Source organism: Cloeon dipterum, chromosome 1, assembly GCF_949628265.1.
Source record: "Cloeon dipterum chromosome 1, ieCloDipt1.1, whole genome shotgun sequence".
Taxonomy (NCBI): domain Eukaryota; kingdom Metazoa; phylum Arthropoda; class Insecta; order Ephemeroptera; family Baetidae; genus Cloeon; species Cloeon dipterum.
In genome coordinates this window covers 27,417,683-27,434,901 of record NC_088786.1, presented here as the reverse complement: position 1 = coordinate 27,434,901, position 17,219 = coordinate 27,417,683, and the positions used below count along the sequence as shown (strand labels likewise).

Sequence of the window (17,219 nt, the reverse complement as noted above, 5' to 3'; positions counted from 1 at the left end):
ACCAACAAGAAAACTCGGCTTTGGTTTGTGAGAAATGCAAAATTTTTCCGCTACCAAGATGAATAATAATTATGAAACACAAATTATATGTAGTTGACAACGAGGATGAAGGTTTTAATTATATTAAACATGGAAACAACCTCGAGTGGTCGCATTTTTCAAATACAAATTATAGTGTAGCAAAAATCAACTCTTTGACGGAAGCCAGTGTGTAATCCAGGCCGGGGTTTCATCAAGCGTTTACAAAAATTCACTAAATTTATCCTTTTCCTAAACTCATTTAAATCACAGCTTTACTTTATAACCAGCATTGCATGGACTGATTTTTATTAGTTTGATAAGAAGGAAACTTATATGTGAGTAAGTGCGGAAAAATGAGAAAAAGAGAATGACAGTAATATGTACATACTAAACTTACTGACTTCCCAAACTAGCTTGGCATGAAAAACTATACATATCAGCTGAAATTAATTATAAAATTGGAGTGGTGGCAAGGAAAAAATGCAAAAATTGGCAAGCGGATAGCTGAATCGATATAAAAGATAAACGATGAAATCAGACACTTTTAGTTTTCATTGACGATGCGTCAACCTCTTTCGCCCCACAATCAGCCTCTCACTCTGCACCCTGCAGCACCCTACTGACCTATTCGTGTACTCTTTCACCGCGTTTCATCTATATTCAGATCACGTGATTTCATGCTCATGAGGGCGCGAGTGGAGCCGTAGTTTTCCTACTTGATTGTTATTCTCGTTATTCTTTTACTTTTTTCCTTATTTCGATTGCAATTAATATTTTTGGTCTTTCCTTTAAGATAACCAGATTTAACCGATCAGTGATGCACTCTCATCAAGAAGTTTTTTACGATCGCTTTCATGCTTCGTATATAGACTTTAAACAAATGAAAATATTATTTAATATTATTATTAATGAGAGCGCTGAGGTTGATCAAAATGATTATTCTGAATCCAAGTTGAAATAGTTTTAAACAAAGGAGATTCAAATATAGGATTTTTTTAATATATATCGCTTTAAAACAATTAATATGTATTTTATAATCCCTGATAGTTTTATTGATGAAACTTTGTTGTTATTATTTTTAAGATTTACAGTGAAAGCAACGAATTGAAATTGAAAGCGACGAATTGAAATTGAAAGTAAAGGCACTAATTGTGAATGATATGCTTTAACTATGAGACTATAATTGATATCTACAGTGATTCTTTCTGTGTTTCAAATGGAGTAAAATGAAAAAACTGTTAGAGTGGGTATTGGTGACCAAATAAAGGTAAAAATTAAATTTCAATTTTTTTATGGTTCAAATGTGCGAATATACATCATTCACTTATGACCTCACAAGTTTTACTTTTTAATTAACACAGTTCTTGTTAGCTGACAATGAGCTTGCGTCAAAAATGAGTCAGAAGAAGTATCAAAAGCAAATACGTTGAGCGTTCTCCTTGCAACAGAATCCCCATTTTCGTTTAAACAGAGAAGAGACCACATATTTTGTTTTCCTCTCTTTCTCCTTGCGGTTTCTTTCCGGTTAGTTAGTCAGTGTTTAGTGCAGTACGCGCTTCTGCGAAAAATGCACAGCAATAAGGTAAAACCGAGTGAATACGTTTGACTCCTTGCTTATCTGGGGCAGGGCAAAGGATGTGACAAGAAAGGAAATGATATTTTCGTCAGCACGCTGTGTCTGTGGAGTGGAAAAGACGATCGAATTCTGCATCTCCCGAAAACGCGAGCGAGAGTGTTCGTCTCTATCTTATCAAGTCGAGTCATCCTGTTATCTCTGCAATATTTCATAAAAGCGTAGCCTCCACACCGGCGCTTGTATTAGATATCAGAAGAAGCTGCAACTAGCCGTAGCCACACCTTTGCTCCTTTTCTTGACAAGTCTGCATGCAGTGGCGAATCATGTCTGCTCCACTATTGGCGATCGTGCTGCTTGCCCTTTTGGCCTCAGGTTCAGCACACGACCACGATAACCACAACCACGACAGCCACGACAAAGGTACTGTATTTTTACTCCGATTCGTGCCGAGGGGTTAAATATTCAGGATTTTCTGACAGTGGACGAGGAGGCAACCACTTTACCGCCGCAGCAACTACCTGAAATTCAGTGCTCGTCCGGGGTGGTGTGCGAAAGCCAATGGGGACCAAATGCTGATTGCTTTGGTGGACGGTGCGAGTGCAAGGACGGGTCCGAATTTTATGCGGATGAAGCAAAGTGCATAGAGCCTATAACATCATTTAGATCAAGTAAGATGCACGATTTTTTCTGTTAGTTCAGTATAATTATTACCACTTTTTTAAGGTCAAACGTGCACAAGCGACAGAGAATGCAGAATAAATGAATCAAAGTGTCGCCAAGGGAAGTGCCAGTGTGAAGATAAATTTATTGAATCAATTGACAAGAGCAAATGCTTGCCACGTAGGTGTAATTTTAGTGCTATAAAATGCATTTTTTAATTGATATATTTCAGTGATGGATAGGATCGGTGGTGGTTGCGAGGAAGACATGCAGTGCAGCACATTAAACAGAAACACTGAATGTAAGGATTATCAATGCGTTTGCAGACCAGGCACGAAGCTCAATCAACTGGGAGCATGCATTGAATCAAAAGGTTTTAACTCTTAATAATTTCGAAAACGCTAAAGAAACGATTTATGTTGTGTGCTATTTTCTTTCAAGATCTGGATGCAAAATGCAATGGAAATGACATGTGCACAACGCCAAATTCTATATGTTACCAAAATACTTGTGTGTGCAAGGAGGGCTTTGTGGTTGCCGCCGACAACAAAAGATGGTTAGTAATTACCAGCCGCGATCAGAAAACCCCAGCAGCCCTTCTTGATGTAACTCGCTGACCACTTAAAAAATAATGATTAAATGCATATATTTCCCCATGCAGATTTATCAATTTATCAAAGGCTCTGTGTTTAATTTGCAGTTTGGAGGTAGCCGATGGATTCAAATCTCGCTGCGAAGAGTCGATCCAGTGCACCGTAGCGTTTGGCGATTTAGCAGAGTGCCTTAGGAGCGAGTGCATCTGCAAGACTAGAACGCATTTTTCAGATATGAAATGCTGGGAGGATAAAGGTTCTAATTAATTGCATGGCCAAACAATGGTTAACTCAGAAAAATTGTTTAAAAGGTTTAGGCGATCGGTGTGACAGACCAGACGAGTGCTATATTGCAGCTGATGGCAACAACCAGAGGTTACACTGCATAGCCGGTTCGTGCACGTGCAAGCCTGAGTACAAACCAGATTTAAGCACTAGACGTTGCAATAGTATGTTTAATATGATTTAAAAGTTTCAAAACTTAACCAAATGCGAATTCAGGTGCCGCATCTCTAATTATGATGCCTGGCCTGCTCGCGGTGCTGATCGCAGCAGTGCGATTTGCCTAACAGGGAGGAGCCACTGAATTTCTACACCTTCTAAATGCGAAGTCCAGACTAACGAGAGCGTATGAATGCAGCAGAACCTGAGCAGAACCGAATTTAGCTATTATATTTTAATGAATGAAATGTAACGGGCCATAATTGAATGTGAATAAAATCAGCCATGTTTTTCTCAACAATTTAATTTCAATGCCAGATTTGTCACTGCAGATTGTATTCACTATTCACTCTGCCAGCTGGTGTGTTAAATAATTACCAGCATTCCCTTTCAAGCCTTGTAGTTGTGGCGCGGAGAATAACTTGGTGCTGTGCGTTCCACCTCGCTGAGGCTTGCAATAAACGTTTATATTCAAAACACCGAGCACCGTCAACGCGAGAGAGCACATATAATTCACTCCAGTGCCGCACACGCAACTAAATCTGCTGTGTAAACACACGGTATTGTCTGCACCCGGGCAGAGTATAATTGTTTTTGGTACGGCGTGAAACACATTTATCGGAATTTCTCATCGTTTGCAAAATTAAATAGTGTGGGCGCGCCTTTGCCAATCTACGAAATCCGCTGTGAGTGTTTCTGATTTGCATATATTGGTCTTTGTCTTTCCATTTCTGCGGTTCAGAATTATTAGGCTGGCTTCAATCTGCGCTGCTCGCTGCTGACTAATGAAATTGACTGTTGCTCTCTCTCCCCTCTCCCTCTCTCCGTCACTCTATGAGGAGTCATATATATATATATATATATATATATATATATATATATATATATATCATATCATATTGATTACTTTGTTCCTAGGTACGGAAATAACCAATGGTGCAGACTTTGAAAATAAGATGATTTTGTCATTCAAAAGGTATTGGTTAGTCATTTCTGACAGTATCCTCACTTTTTTCGGATTCTTCAAAACAGATATTGAATTTAAAGGCTAATTGCAAATTAGACGTTATCCCCAGAGGTGACAGAGGTATGCCAATATTTAATGTATCTATTTTCTCTGATGCTCTGATTCAAAGCCACGTCACCGTGATTGTAAGGGAAATGTGCAATAATAAGATAGCACACCGCACCCTCTGAAAATGACGCTTAAGAGTTCTATATACTCGCTGTTTATGAAGTTATCAAAAACGCTTATCAAGCGCGTCCACGTGATAACGGCCGCTCGACTTGAAAGAGTCGCTCCTCGTTTTTCTATTTTCAACCGCCAAGATGTGCCAATGGGCGAGGTATGCTCAGCTTGCACTGCTCATACAATGGTGTACTTTGATCGAACTCGTCTACTCAGAATTTGATATCATCCAAGGTAAAACATTGTTTATTTTGTATCCTTTCTATAAGACGTGTATCGGTGAACTGACTATGAGTTTTGTAGTATGTTCAAATCAGAACCAAAACACATTGTAGTCTCATGGCAAAAAACGGATCATCAAGACAAATAATTACTCTACTTGAATAAACTCATTCAAATGAGCACACGAATTTGAAATATTTTCCTCGCAAAATGATCAATTTAATAATGAATGGTTGGAAAATTATTGCTTTCCTGTAATTTTTATGAAAAATTTAATTTTTTTTTATATTTAGATTCAATTATTTTCAACAATGGCGTGCGCTTCTCCAAATATTTTCCTGATACATTGAAATTTAATTGTTAGTTCAATTTTATTTTGAACATTGATTTAAATTGCAATGAGAAATATAGTTTTAATGAAAATTGATCCATACCTGAAAGCTCGTAGGTGATAAAAAAGCGAAGAAAATCAAGTTAAGAAAGCGAAAACTCATTAAAAAATTATTTTTGAACGTGGATATTTATGATACCTATTAAATTAGTTAATTGCATAAACAAGAAATAATTACGATAAGAATCGTCTGGATAAAATTGAAGCTATGAGCTAACGTTAAACACAGGTAAACAATAAGGGAAATTTAGAACACAACCAAACAAACAGATTTGATTCAATAATTATTGTTTTATCTGATGTGATGTACAAAAATTATAAACTTGTTCCAGTGTGCTAGTTTTTAGCGACGAGACTATTTGTGCGGGCGTATTAAATAAATAAAAATCTACAATAATTGAAATATATAACCGGGACGAGTGACTGCGACGGCAGCGCGCTGCCTGCTCTCGGCACATTCAAAGCGAGCACCGCATCACGGCGCACCTCTCGCTCGCGCAATGTATAATATAACTGGCAGCCCGCCCGCCCGCCCGCCAGCACACACACAGCATACACACACAAACTCATACAGCGGAATGCCACATTGATTTAAAAACGGATGCTGCGCGACCGTCTGCGCTCGCATGAGCTCCTGGCACTGAGTCGCGGCCCGCGAGCGTGCGCCTTGACCGCAACCCGGCCAGCTCTCGTCGGCCCACACTCACACTCACACTGCGGGGCACGCATTCTCTCTCCCTTCGAAGACCGAGGAGGTAGGCGAGTCCGCTCTCTCGCAGACGCGGTGAGCACCGCCGCCTTTCGCCAAACCCTTTCAACCGCCGTTTATTAATAACAAACACACACACGCGGCGACCGCAGAGACGGGCTGACCGCTCACGCGTCGCAATAAATTTAAATCATTTGTGTTTGCCTATAACTTAGTTCAAGGTTGCGGTTGTCGATCCGGGCATAGAGTACGCATTGGTCGCCGATTCAAACGCGCATGTTGTGTACTCACATTCACAGATGATGGCATAATTGCACTGGAGAGTGTCCATTTCGAAATGATACAATTAAGTGTGTATAAGCTCTTAATAGTTTAGCCAGAGACCACAGATTGTAAGGAACTCAGGTAATGAAAATAAATATATTAATTTTCTTAATTTTTGTATACTGATTGCATTAACTAAGCAATTAAGATTTTATTTTTTATTTATAAATGTTGGTTGTAGACACCTTCAAAGAGAAAATGCACTTTCAGATGGTCATGATGTTCTGAGTTGATTTAAAAATAATATAAGTTAACTTGTTTTGTTGCGGGCTGTTTTAAAATTCAGCGATTTTACGCAAATGTCCTGCACGACGAGTGGCGGCTGGTAATTACTTCTTCAGAGTCTTTAAAAGACAGGTTATGGAATCTGATATTTATTTTTATTTTAACTTTGCAGACATGCAATTTTATAACTTTTAGTTCTTTTTATAAATTTGACGTTTTCAAATTATTTTGAAACATTTTTACTTATTTACTATTCTTTAATTTTTTGAAAAAATATAGTTTAATTAAAACTTTCAAACGAAATTAAAGATATTGATATTTGCTATCGTCTTTTTGTAATATTTTTTGCGTTCATTACATTCAGTTGACTATTAAAAAATAGTTCCAATGAGTGATGGCTTTGTGTTTGCGAAATGTTACACCAGACTAACTGCTTTGAAAGAAATAATTGTTAGTTAAAAGGCTTAAATATGTAGGCCTCATGCAAAAATTAAAATTGTTAATTGTTGGCGACGGTGAAGAGCGTTGATTTTTAGAAATTCAAGAATTTCAATCCCTTTTAGCACATCATTCAGCATCTTCATAATTATTAAAACTGTATTATATACTGGGAACCATGGTTTGAAGTTATTTGGAATCAAGTAGTATAGCAATAGAGTGAAAGGAAGGAATTCCGCGCCCGTTTTACCAATGCACGAACAAATTTGTTTAAATGTTGCGGTCTCAAACTTTTGATGGCCGTATAGAATATCTAGTAGTCTGCGTAAATGGTTTTAGAATATGTGACTATAATTAATATTATGCTAGCATGTCACACATAAGAGTTTGACTATTTACTGCGCAGAAAGCATTTTTTTAGGAAATTTTCGCCTGTCAAGTGCGGGGACTGAACCGAACGTCGCCATGAATGAACAAAAACATTTCAGTTCGTGGGCGATTTCACGCTTACTCCTCCTTCATTAAGCGCAGATTATACTGTCAGTCAGGCAGAGAGAGTGGGCGCGTAAATAATTCGTAAAATTAACCCAGTCTCATGTGCGGTGTGAATTTTTACAGTGACGTCAACGCAGTGCTCGACCACCGCAGAGTGCACGGAGAACGCTGAGTGCTCGAGACCACACGGGGTGTGCTTCTGCCGACGCAACTTCGTTTTCTTTGAAGACCTATGCTTGCCAGGTATAAGGTGTTCCGCGGCACGCTAAGGCAAATATAAACACAGCTCATGCACACGGAGGAGGGCAAATTGCGTTGAGGCGAGAGATCGGCGGCCGCTCTATTGTCTCTGCACTCGTCGCATTTCTTAAAATTAATTTGGATGCTAATGAGAGAGGGCGAGAGAGTGGAGCATCCCGGAGCCGGTGCATGCAGGAGCTGCTGCTCTCTCAAGTATTGCTCACATTGTGCACAATTGCGCAAAATCTTTCCATCTTGGAAAGAGCAAAAAGCTTTTAGCTTCTCGCTAGTTTTGTTATAATAGAAGAACTGAGTGAGGGAGCTGGGTTAATTTTCGAAGACCGTAAATTATTCTTGTTCCATTATGCGATTTCAATACAGCAATTTACTGCTCCAACATTTTCACCGAGGCTAGTTAAAAATGGAGATAAACCTAACTTTGAGACAGCCCTAATATATCAGGATAAAGCTCTATTCCCCACCATTTTCATCTGATAAATAAAAAAATTATTTAGCAATTATGTAAATCTTGTGCAGGGAAAATAGCAATAATTGATTGATGTTGTTTTATTATGCTGGAATATATATTAACTTTTGAAAATTTGTACCCCCGGTGGATTCACCTACAAATTAAAAGTGGAGAATGATTCTACAGTTTTACGCATGTAACGGTCATGAAACAAAAGTTATCTAATCTGGTATAAACGAGCAGTTAACTAAAACTAAATTAAAAACATTTTTTATTTATTTTTTCAACGATAAAATTCTTGCTCCGCATCCAATGTTTATATGGCTGCACGTGTTGAAATATGCGTCTGGTGCAATGACATTTATCGCATGTAAAAACTGTATACACACGAAAAACAATCCGCATTGGAGAACAGTTTCCTCGTCCTCACTCTCTGCTTCTCTCGTGGCGTTTGTCGCAAAAAAGGATAAGGGGCGAGTTTGTGTCATTGTGAGCAACCTTTCTCACGAAAGCGAGCGTGCTAACACCATCTCTCGTGGCTTTTCGTCGCCCTGCCACAGTTTTAATTATTACGGTTCACAGATCTGACAGTGCAGCTTTGTGGGATTAGCCCCAGCTAGGCAAGAGCACGTACACCTTTTTAATGCAGCCTTTTCTGCAGCCGTTCTAGCTTTTTAGTCGCTGTTTGGCACGCTGGGTTTATGCTGCTGGCGGATGACATGCACGGATGCTCTCTCATTTTGCACTCGTGGCACAAAGAAATTGGCCGAAATGAGGGCTGCACAGGGGTTGCAAACAAGCCATTTTTCATTTATGACTTTCTCAGATGTCAGTGATTTAAATAAATCATTGAAATTTTCGCCTGGAGCTCGGCCTCGAGATAAAAGATCGGTCGCGATAGCTGGATATGGAATATCATACCGATTTTAAGTGCCGCCTCGTTATCTGGAGCCACTAAAATTTATTACCGGCACATCCGCGCGCACGGCACCCCGAATTTCCCCTTGCCGAATTTTGATGGGCAATTTGCAAGCCGCGGCGACAAACCTCGGGGCAAATCAAATATAGTGCAGCGCTGTAAAGTGCATATTCGCGCACGGCGGATCTCTTTCTTGCGTCGCGTACATATAAAATGCAATATTTGCCGCACGCCTCCCTCAACTCTGCGGCGGGACGACCCTTCAGCACCGAGCGAGACACGTTGCACGTTCGAGAGCTAAAAACGAGGTTCGCGACCGTAAAAATGACGGTGCACGCTCTCTTTTACGACCGCCACCGCCGAGCCAAATCCGCCGGTGCTCGCTGCTCAGCACTCTCGTTTTTGCGCAGCCTGGAACACGTGTTTTACTGCCAATTACTTTGTAATTAATTTCAGTCGCGGAGAAGATCGGTGACGCCTGCACTGCTGACATTCAGTGCCAGTACAGTTTCGGCGCAGATTCTGAATGTTTCAACGCCTCGGACTCGGAGACTGGAAAGTGTCGCTGTAAAATCAACAGTCACTTTGGCGAAGGGAAGTGCCACATCTCAAGACGTAAGATATTTTTAGGTCTAGATGCCAATGAGGCATTTTCAAATAAAATTAAAAGCAATAATTGTTAATTTAAGTGTAGCGAGCTGTTTATTTATAAACTAGATAAATAATTGATGTTGATCAGCAATTAATGATAGGAAATTTATTGGTAATTCACGTTCCATTCTAACTCTTGAGTTAGGGCTGCATCGAGCAGCAGAAACTAGTCGAGCACAAAATTTCTGCAACACTTTTTAATTAAACTTTAACTTCATTTTTTTTCTTTTTCAATGAACCAGTCACACATACACTTAAAAATATTTTCTATAAAGAAGCCACTGTTGAATTTTTATCTTCCGAAACCAAATTTTATATCATAAATCCCCATAAAACAAATCTGGCTTGGCCAAAAAACTATTAAAATAATTTTCAAAAGTTTTTATGCCTTTCTGCAACGATCGTTTTCATCGGCTCTTGTTTTAGGCTCTATATAAAGTGAATTTCCAGCAGGATTAAACCATAATAAATCATAACTTTCAAATGAAGCTTACAAACTCAGTCATGCTTTAAAAGCGAAAGATCTGCACATAAATTTAGCTCAAACGCATAGTTTTTAAAATCCACCCCCGCTTGTTCAACGTAAGCTTATGTTGAATAACCTATTTTCTCATAGTCATTTTTATGCAACCCGCGCATCGCTTCAGTCTAAAAGCTTGTACCATATCTTTGAACTTTTCCCTTTGCACGAAGAATTTTATTTTATTTTTTTAAAAAGCTGCGAGAAAAACACAACTTTTCATTCCTACCTCTACAGGCCTGCTCCAGTTGTAAAAAGTATAAACAAACGCAAATAAAACCACGTTTTAATCTGCCGAGCAAAGTTACTGTGGGCAGCAAAAAAGCTATTACAGCTTATTAAAACTCGGGTAGAGAGTGGATTTGCAGGTCGTATTTAAAAGCATTTCTCTCGCGTGCCCATTCATTTCTATATCCCAGACTTTTTCCCGCCACCAAAACAAAACTTGCGTGTGTGTCTGCCATACAAATTTACACAAGCAAAGCGACGTAAAAACGATTATTATTTGTGGCAAAAAGCAACGGCCGCCGTAGCAGGACGCCGCGCAAATCGCTGTTCAGGCAGAGATTAACGCGTCCGCAAAAACGTGGGGTTGCTGGTCGCGATATTGGTTTTACGTCGGTTGCTGTGTGTCAAAAATGTTTCTCTTGCTGCCTAATGAGATTATAATGGTGACGAGATTTGGGGGTGTTGGCAGTTTTGGGCGACAGGTGCGTTTCCCGCAGCGACTGCTACCTTCGCGGCGGCGGCAGCGTCTACTGTGTCAGCGGCGTGTGCATCTGCCACCAGGACTATCATCCCAACAAAGCCAGGGACCAGTGCCTCCGCAGCATAGGTATGCAAATCCGACTTGTTTGTGTAGTGGAAGGTTTCCAAGCTCAGGATGAACAAAACATTTTCGATTTAGCTTTCATCAGAATAAGACTGTAATAATTGGATTTTATCAAGTTCAAAATTAATTATTTATGAATTATTATTTATACAAAATAAATAATAGTTTAAAATATTTATCATCAAGTTTTTACTGAAATATTGTTTTCACTGTAATATCACATGCTATTATTGCAGTTTAGCATTTATATTTAAAATTAGATTTCTTTGGTTACTCAGTGAAATGAGATGAACCGAATATAATCAATATTCAGCATTATTAAAACGTTCAGAGAGAATTTGCATTTTATTCTAACTCTGGATATAGCCGCAAATTAGATTCACTTGATGCCTCGATTTATTAAGGTGAAAAATGAGATTCTTGCTGAACCCTCTGACACCGATGGATACGCTCTCTGCATATTTTAGCATAGCAATAAACCCCCGAGACGCTTGCACCAATCAATCACTTCCCCTCCAAGTTCCGGTAAATAAAAAACTTTTGGAGCACGGTTGGCTAAAACTTCAGCTTCCTACTCTCGTGCCTATTCAAATACCGTTTTGATTAAGTTGTGATAACCTTATTTTATTCGGCAGAGCTTGGTTCATCATGTGCGAGTGACGAGGAGTGCATCGCAAACTCTGCGAAATGCTACGGCGAGTGCAGCTGCCCTGCGGCAGCCGTGCCAGCACCTGATCGCAGGAGGTGCTTGCCTGGTGAGTTGGCTGTTGCCCTTGTCCACGATTATTCTCACTGCTGGCTGCCCCGTGTACTTCCACCCGTGCTCCCCAGACCCCAAACGAATTTCGGCGCACACGCGCTTTTGCGTATGTACGTCACGCTTGTAAAAGTGAGAATTTGAGCAATCAACCGCAGCCGTTTCGCGCAAAACGAGATGGTCCTCTGCGTTTTGCCAGGCGAACGTGGCCTCAGTGCCGCCGGTTAATTACAGTGTTGAATTACATGTCGGCAATTACGTTTAATTGCATGCAGACACGTAGCCAGCAAATTGACTTGTTTGCAGTTGCTCACGAGCTGAACGACTCTTGCGAGGTAGACGCCCAGTGCCTGCAATTTCTTCCGCTGACCGAGTGTAAGCAGGCCGAGTGTACGTGCTCTCCAGGAACCCATCGAATGGACGACAAGTGCTGGCGAACGAAGAGTAAGCATTTAACCCCCGCAACACCCGCCTCCCTTTCGCTGTCACAACCGTGCATTTATTTTTTCCTGTTCTCGTGTCCACTCGAGGCATTAATTTAATGTTCATTGCGCATTGTGAATGTAATTCAACTAATTCAAAATGTTCATGAGCAAAAAACGCTGGAGAGAGAAGCAAATAACATTACAATTCGTGTGTTAGTTTCAATTTACGGCCCTAAACGGGAAACAATAAAACTCTTTATTTGTGACGCGGCAGCGAAACAATTTCCCCAGAGTCACTGAATGGAAGAGTGACAAATTGATCTAATTAAATGGCATGTAGATTTGAATGCCGTGTGCGAGGACTCGAGGGAATGTGGCCTTTCCGGTACTATGATCTGCTCTTCCAATGCGCGCTGCAGGTGCGCCCCTGACCACCATCCCAAAGACAAGTTTGGATGTGTACCCAGTAAGTAATATTTGATTGATTATCCTGTGGGTTTTTAGTCTTGCATTATTGATGAAATAGTTTCAAACGTTGCAATGCATGGTTTTGCTGTCGAACATGAAAAATCTAAACCAGAAGGTGATATTGTAGTGTTATTTAATTTTAAATGCAGTTAATTTAGTGTACTTATGCACATCCCGGACTCAAGCATACAATTTCGTTTCTTGAATATTTTTAATCATTGATACAGTTCGGTGGTTTAAGGTGAAAGACGCAGGAATTATGAAATTTGTTACTCCTTCTCTCTTTGATTGTGCATCGATCATGTCTACTTGAGCGACTCAAATTTCCTGCAGCTAATTACTGCGGTGATGAATTTGATTTTGAATTTAGACTATTGTTGAAAATGCCTATGATAGTGAAAAGCCAAAACAGTGGCTGTCCAGTTAGAATGTGATAAAAATTTCTTCATCTGTTATTTCGAGTTTAGCTGCCCATTTGTTTTTCAACATATGGTATAGAACTATCTTATAATATTTATTGGGTCAAGTACATTTTGTAAAAGTCATTAGTATGTTTCTATATATGTTAGCAAGAAATGCATGTCTAATTTGAGTTTGATCGAGTTAGACGCTTGGTAAGCGAACGCCGCTGATTCCATAAACCGAGAAACATCTGCAGATTCATTTATTACGGTATCTGAGCGAATGAAAAACTTTTTCCACTCTAGTAGCCGGGTAACATTCGTTCAGCGAAGGCGATTTTCCCCTCTCAAATAAATCTAGTTTCTTAGCCCAAGTGCCAGGCGAGCGTCTGCTCGCATTGCGCAAAACATAAATATTTCTCCTCGCTGTTACAGATTCCGCCTCTGCCGGCACTTCAGCAGCCTCCCTGCTCCTTTATTTGATTAGCGGGCTGATTTTATTTATCCTCGCCAATTATTCATGAGCGACGGTGCGTCGACAGCATCAGCAGCAGCAGCAAAAGAAAATAAAAATACGAAACATCTTCAGTGACTAGTGGTGCCGCGCGCATCCAACAGGTAGTAGCAAAGGGTTGAGGAAGAAAGAAGAGCGAAAGCCCTTCGTTGCGGCTGACGCACAGGCAGTCAAATTGATCCAAATGAAAACGGCTTTTAATGAAACGAGGCAATAAATTCGCGATGAAAAGAACGTCGGCCACCAGCACCACCCCCGACTTTAGTTGCTGGAACTAATTTTGCATGCAAATGAGTTGGGCGCGCGCGGAGGAGCAGTTTTCGCTTCGCGCAGCTTGTGGCAGGTGATTTTCTTCGTCATGTGACGGCGATAATTGCTCCTCGCCAAAAACTTTCAGCGACACGTTCTTCGCAGCACTTGTGCGGTGGGAATTCGTGTGGACATCTTGAAGAAAACTCGTGAGTGTGTCTGTCAAACCGAGTGTGGTTCATTTGTTGCTGATCCAGTATTTTTCCCAGTTATCTTAATCCTTTTCTACAGCTTGTATACTCGCGTGGAATAAAACTTTTCTAATTGTCTCTTTCTCCGACTCCTGCATTTTTCAGTGTCGCGCATCATGAGCCTCCTTTGTAATCCTAGTCGATTTAAGTTTTCCTCCGAGTAGGACAGAGAGTAATTCGAGCAATTTCGTTATTATACCCAATAAAAGGATCAGCACGGCGAATGGAGGCTTCAGGTTGGATTTAATAAAAAAGGGAAGGAAGCCAACTTTTAATCTCCCTCCAACAGAAAAGCTTAGCCTTCTGTGTTCCGACTGATTGCGGAGTGAAAGAGAGAAAAAAAATAAAGGTACTTATTTCCCTTCACGTTTGTAATCCAGTGCTTCACGTTGATCTGATCCTGAGATACACTTGTGTTTGATCGAATATGCAAATAAATACGTGCCCTCTAATTTTACTGGAGCGTTTCAATTTGTCTAGTTGGTCCAAACCGCCTCAAAAGCAAACTCGTCAGCCCTCAAATCTAATGCCGGCAAACACTGCGCCTTTGAAGCGAATTTGTACATTAATGCCCACAGGGCCCGGGAAAGTTACTGGTCCAAACTAGACTTGACTCTATTGAATGTTTTTTTTTAATTTTCCTCAATTTTAATTAATTTAAAAGGTGAACCGTACAACAACTTCGTTTGATCAAGTTGGCAAACTTAATTATTCAAAAGGTCAAATGCAAAATTGGCGTCAAATCAAACGTGTGTTTATCTCTGAAGCAAATTTGCGAATCCGGTTTTGAATTATTGATTGGCCCTTTTCCTGCTGAGTGGCTTTGCGAGCATGACTTTCGCGACGTGTGGGTGTTGGGGTTGGGCCGTTGGCGAGAGCTTTATTCTTTCTTTTTCGGGGGAAGGAGGCAAACGGAAGAATCGACAGCAGCTTAGAGACGGCAGGTTCGCCACAACACTGCTGTCAACAGATAATTTTATCTCAAGAGGCCGGCCTCACTCAGTTAGGGTGGCAATTAATTAAAAGCAGCCTTTTTGCCCGTCAACCCTTGCTAGGGAGGAAAAATCGGCCTCGGAACAACTTTATGCGACGCAAAATGGATTTCTTGATTAAAAAGAGTTGGCTTGTTAAAAAGGCCTTCGCTGAAACGCGGAAATTTCTGGTGAAAAAGGCGTGGGATTAAATTGGTGAGGTGAATTTTAACGAAGGAGCGCGGGAGCACGTCTCATTTTTTATTTACGCGTGTATATGGGCCACCTTTTTTTTGCCAATCAACGTGGGACGCAAATTGTGATCAATATGAATCCACCCTCTCTCAATCCAAAAATGAGAATGTAACTTGCTTAACAACCCCAAGCTGAATTCCGCGTGCCTGTGAACGTGAGCATCCAACTGGGAGGCGAAAAAACCGTGGTCGCGATGCGTGCTTTTAGTCTGATTAGCACGTGTCCGAAGCATAATCATCAATATCGCATCCGTTTAATTGAATTGACCCAATTAGGCTCAATACACGCTATAGGATAAAAATTCCTGCGAAAAATATCTGTTAACTAAAGCTATGAACATGTGCATACTGCCCACAAGGGCACTATTGTTGTTGTAGGAGATTTCATTAAATTCTGGCACTATTCAATTATATAGTTCATCTCAGGCAAGTGTCAGCGAGTTTTGAGGGTCCAAAAAGGAATAAAAATACCTATTGCAATAAACACGGGAATCGTTTCAAAATTTAATTTTGATGCCACTCGTCGTTCAATCGTAATGATTTTTTAAAGTACTATTTTCAACGGGGGAAATCGATCGATAAATCATTTTCAACTTGCAAAAAGTGTACTAGAAATTAGCCGGGAAGATCGCCAATAGCTGAACTGAGTTCACATCAGGTCAAGCAACAAAAATTTCATAAAGTCACTGCACTGTAACCAAAACGCAGCATCCTTAAGAGTTTCAAATGAATGAATATAGCCCCAAAATAGTTAATATGTGATTTCGCTTTGCCAGCTCATATTATGAATAGCTGGTTCTCATTGAACGCGACCGCAGAATAGGATATGTGTTCAAGTGGAGCCGCCACGAAAGCTGCTTTTGAGGCTGTCGTCCGTGGTTTCCATTTTAGAATTTACATCGCGTGTCACCAATTTCCATCTCAAATTGAAGAGAACCCTCCAACAAAGTCGGTTGACTTTGAAGTGATGCCTCCTGCTCTCATCTGCTCGCCGCGCTGACAGCAATGTTCGGGCCCAACCGTCAATTCTGTGTCCTCTGTGCTTGCTCTTCACATTCCACTCCTATAATATATAGCTAGGTGTAATTACGCGTTAAGTTCTGCCAACATTTTGAAAGGCCGTTTAACTTATGCTGACTCAATGGCTCGCATTGTAGCAATTTGCAAACAAACGTTTTTGTGGAAGTGGAATTATGTACGAAATTAAACCAGAATATTACGCTGTCGATTTTCTAGTTGCTGACGGAAGCGAAATTTTTAAAAGCAGATTAAAAAAATGCAATTTAAACTTTCTCTCTGTTTAAATAATATTTGTTTAAGGTGCAATTGGTGAGAGTTCCATGACAAGCCCGGCAGGGAAGTTGGAAACCTACCGGTGGTGAGTCGAGTTGCAGATTGCTGAATTTAGGTTTTTTTGAAAATTATATATACCTGACATTTTCCACCCAAGGTTGATAATTTTCCTTAAAATTTAAACCGGTCATTTATTGCCAATCCATTTCGACATCACAGTGAAGCTCCATATATTTCATTAGAGCCCAGCAAGACTCTAAAATACATATTTCGTTCTTTGACTTTCAAATTTTTAAATGCGCCTTTAGGGGCTTGAGATAATAAAATTTAACCAATTGCAAAGAAATACAATATCTATTTACGAGAATATCTCATGATTGAGAATGAATTTGAAAATCATTCCCAGCTTATCACAATTAATTATTTTTTTGTTGTGGTTTATTCTCATTCAAGTCAAAAGTACTTCAAACATTATCTTTTAAGTTCAAAATAAACAGCCAAATAACTAATAAATGGAAGAATATGGTGGGTGCTAAATATTGACTCTTTTTGGGAAAAAGTGCGATTGTTAGCTAAATTTTCACCGTGTCATAAAAGTTCCTGAAAAAGTGTAAAATGTTTTGCCACAAGAGTCATTTTTCAAAAATCAATTATCACGTTGTTGTGTCAAGAGCAAAAATGACGAATCTCCCGCACTTTTATTCGCTGGTAAAAACAGCCC

General features: G+C 40.1%; 2 protein-coding genes across 2 annotated transcripts; both read left to right on the top strand.

Annotated features, from left to right (window-relative positions):
* The first annotated feature begins 1,772 nt into the window (after positions 1–1,772).
* Positions 1,773–3,597, top strand: LOC135936250 (fibulin-2-like). Its single transcript, XM_065479008.1, has 8 exons — positions 1,773–2,017; positions 2,077–2,265; positions 2,321–2,437; positions 2,490–2,630; positions 2,699–2,813; positions 2,958–3,106; positions 3,162–3,299; positions 3,352–3,597. Exons 1-8 carry the CDS (start codon positions 1,906–1,908, stop codon positions 3,417–3,419), a joined length of 1,029 nt encoding a protein of 342 aa, XP_065335080.1. The 5' UTR covers positions 1,773–1,905; the 3' UTR covers positions 3,420–3,597.
* Positions 3,598–4,567: 970 nt separating this feature from the next.
* LOC135936259 (prion-like-(Q/N-rich) domain-bearing protein 25) lies at positions 4,568–14,437 on the top strand. Its single transcript, XM_065479019.1, has 8 exons — positions 4,568–4,714; positions 7,408–7,527; positions 9,369–9,527; positions 10,781–10,918; positions 11,551–11,670; positions 11,979–12,116; positions 12,438–12,563; positions 13,402–14,437. The coding sequence occupies exons 1-8, from the start codon at positions 4,621–4,623 to the stop codon at positions 13,488–13,490; spliced, it is 984 nt and encodes a 327-aa protein (XP_065335091.1). The 5' UTR covers positions 4,568–4,620; the 3' UTR covers positions 13,491–14,437.
* Positions 14,438–17,219: the final 2,782 nt, after the last annotated feature.

Excerpts from the sequence above, each read along its gene's own strand:
- LOC135936250 (XM_065479008.1), top strand. The coding sequence starts at position 1,906 with ATGCAGTGGCGAATCATGTCTGCTCCACTATTGGCGATCGTGCTGCTT. Across the intron at positions 2,814-2,957 it reads GCCGCCGACAACAAAAGATG|TTTGGAGGTAGCCGATGGAT; the intron begins GTTAGTAATTAC and ends TTTAATTTGCAG. Across the intron at positions 3,300-3,351 it reads AAGCACTAGACGTTGCAATA|GTGCCGCATCTCTAATTATG; the intron begins GTATGTTTAATA and ends ATGCGAATTCAG.
- LOC135936259 (XM_065479019.1), top strand. The coding sequence starts at position 4,621 with ATGTGCCAATGGGCGAGGTATGCTCAGCTTGCACTGCTCATACAATGG. Across the intron at positions 7,528-9,368 it reads TGAAGACCTATGCTTGCCAG|TCGCGGAGAAGATCGGTGAC; the intron begins GTATAAGGTGTT and ends AATTAATTTCAG. Across the intron at positions 9,528-10,780 it reads GAAGTGCCACATCTCAAGAC|TTTTGGGCGACAGGTGCGTT; the intron begins GTAAGATATTTT and ends GGGTGTTGGCAG.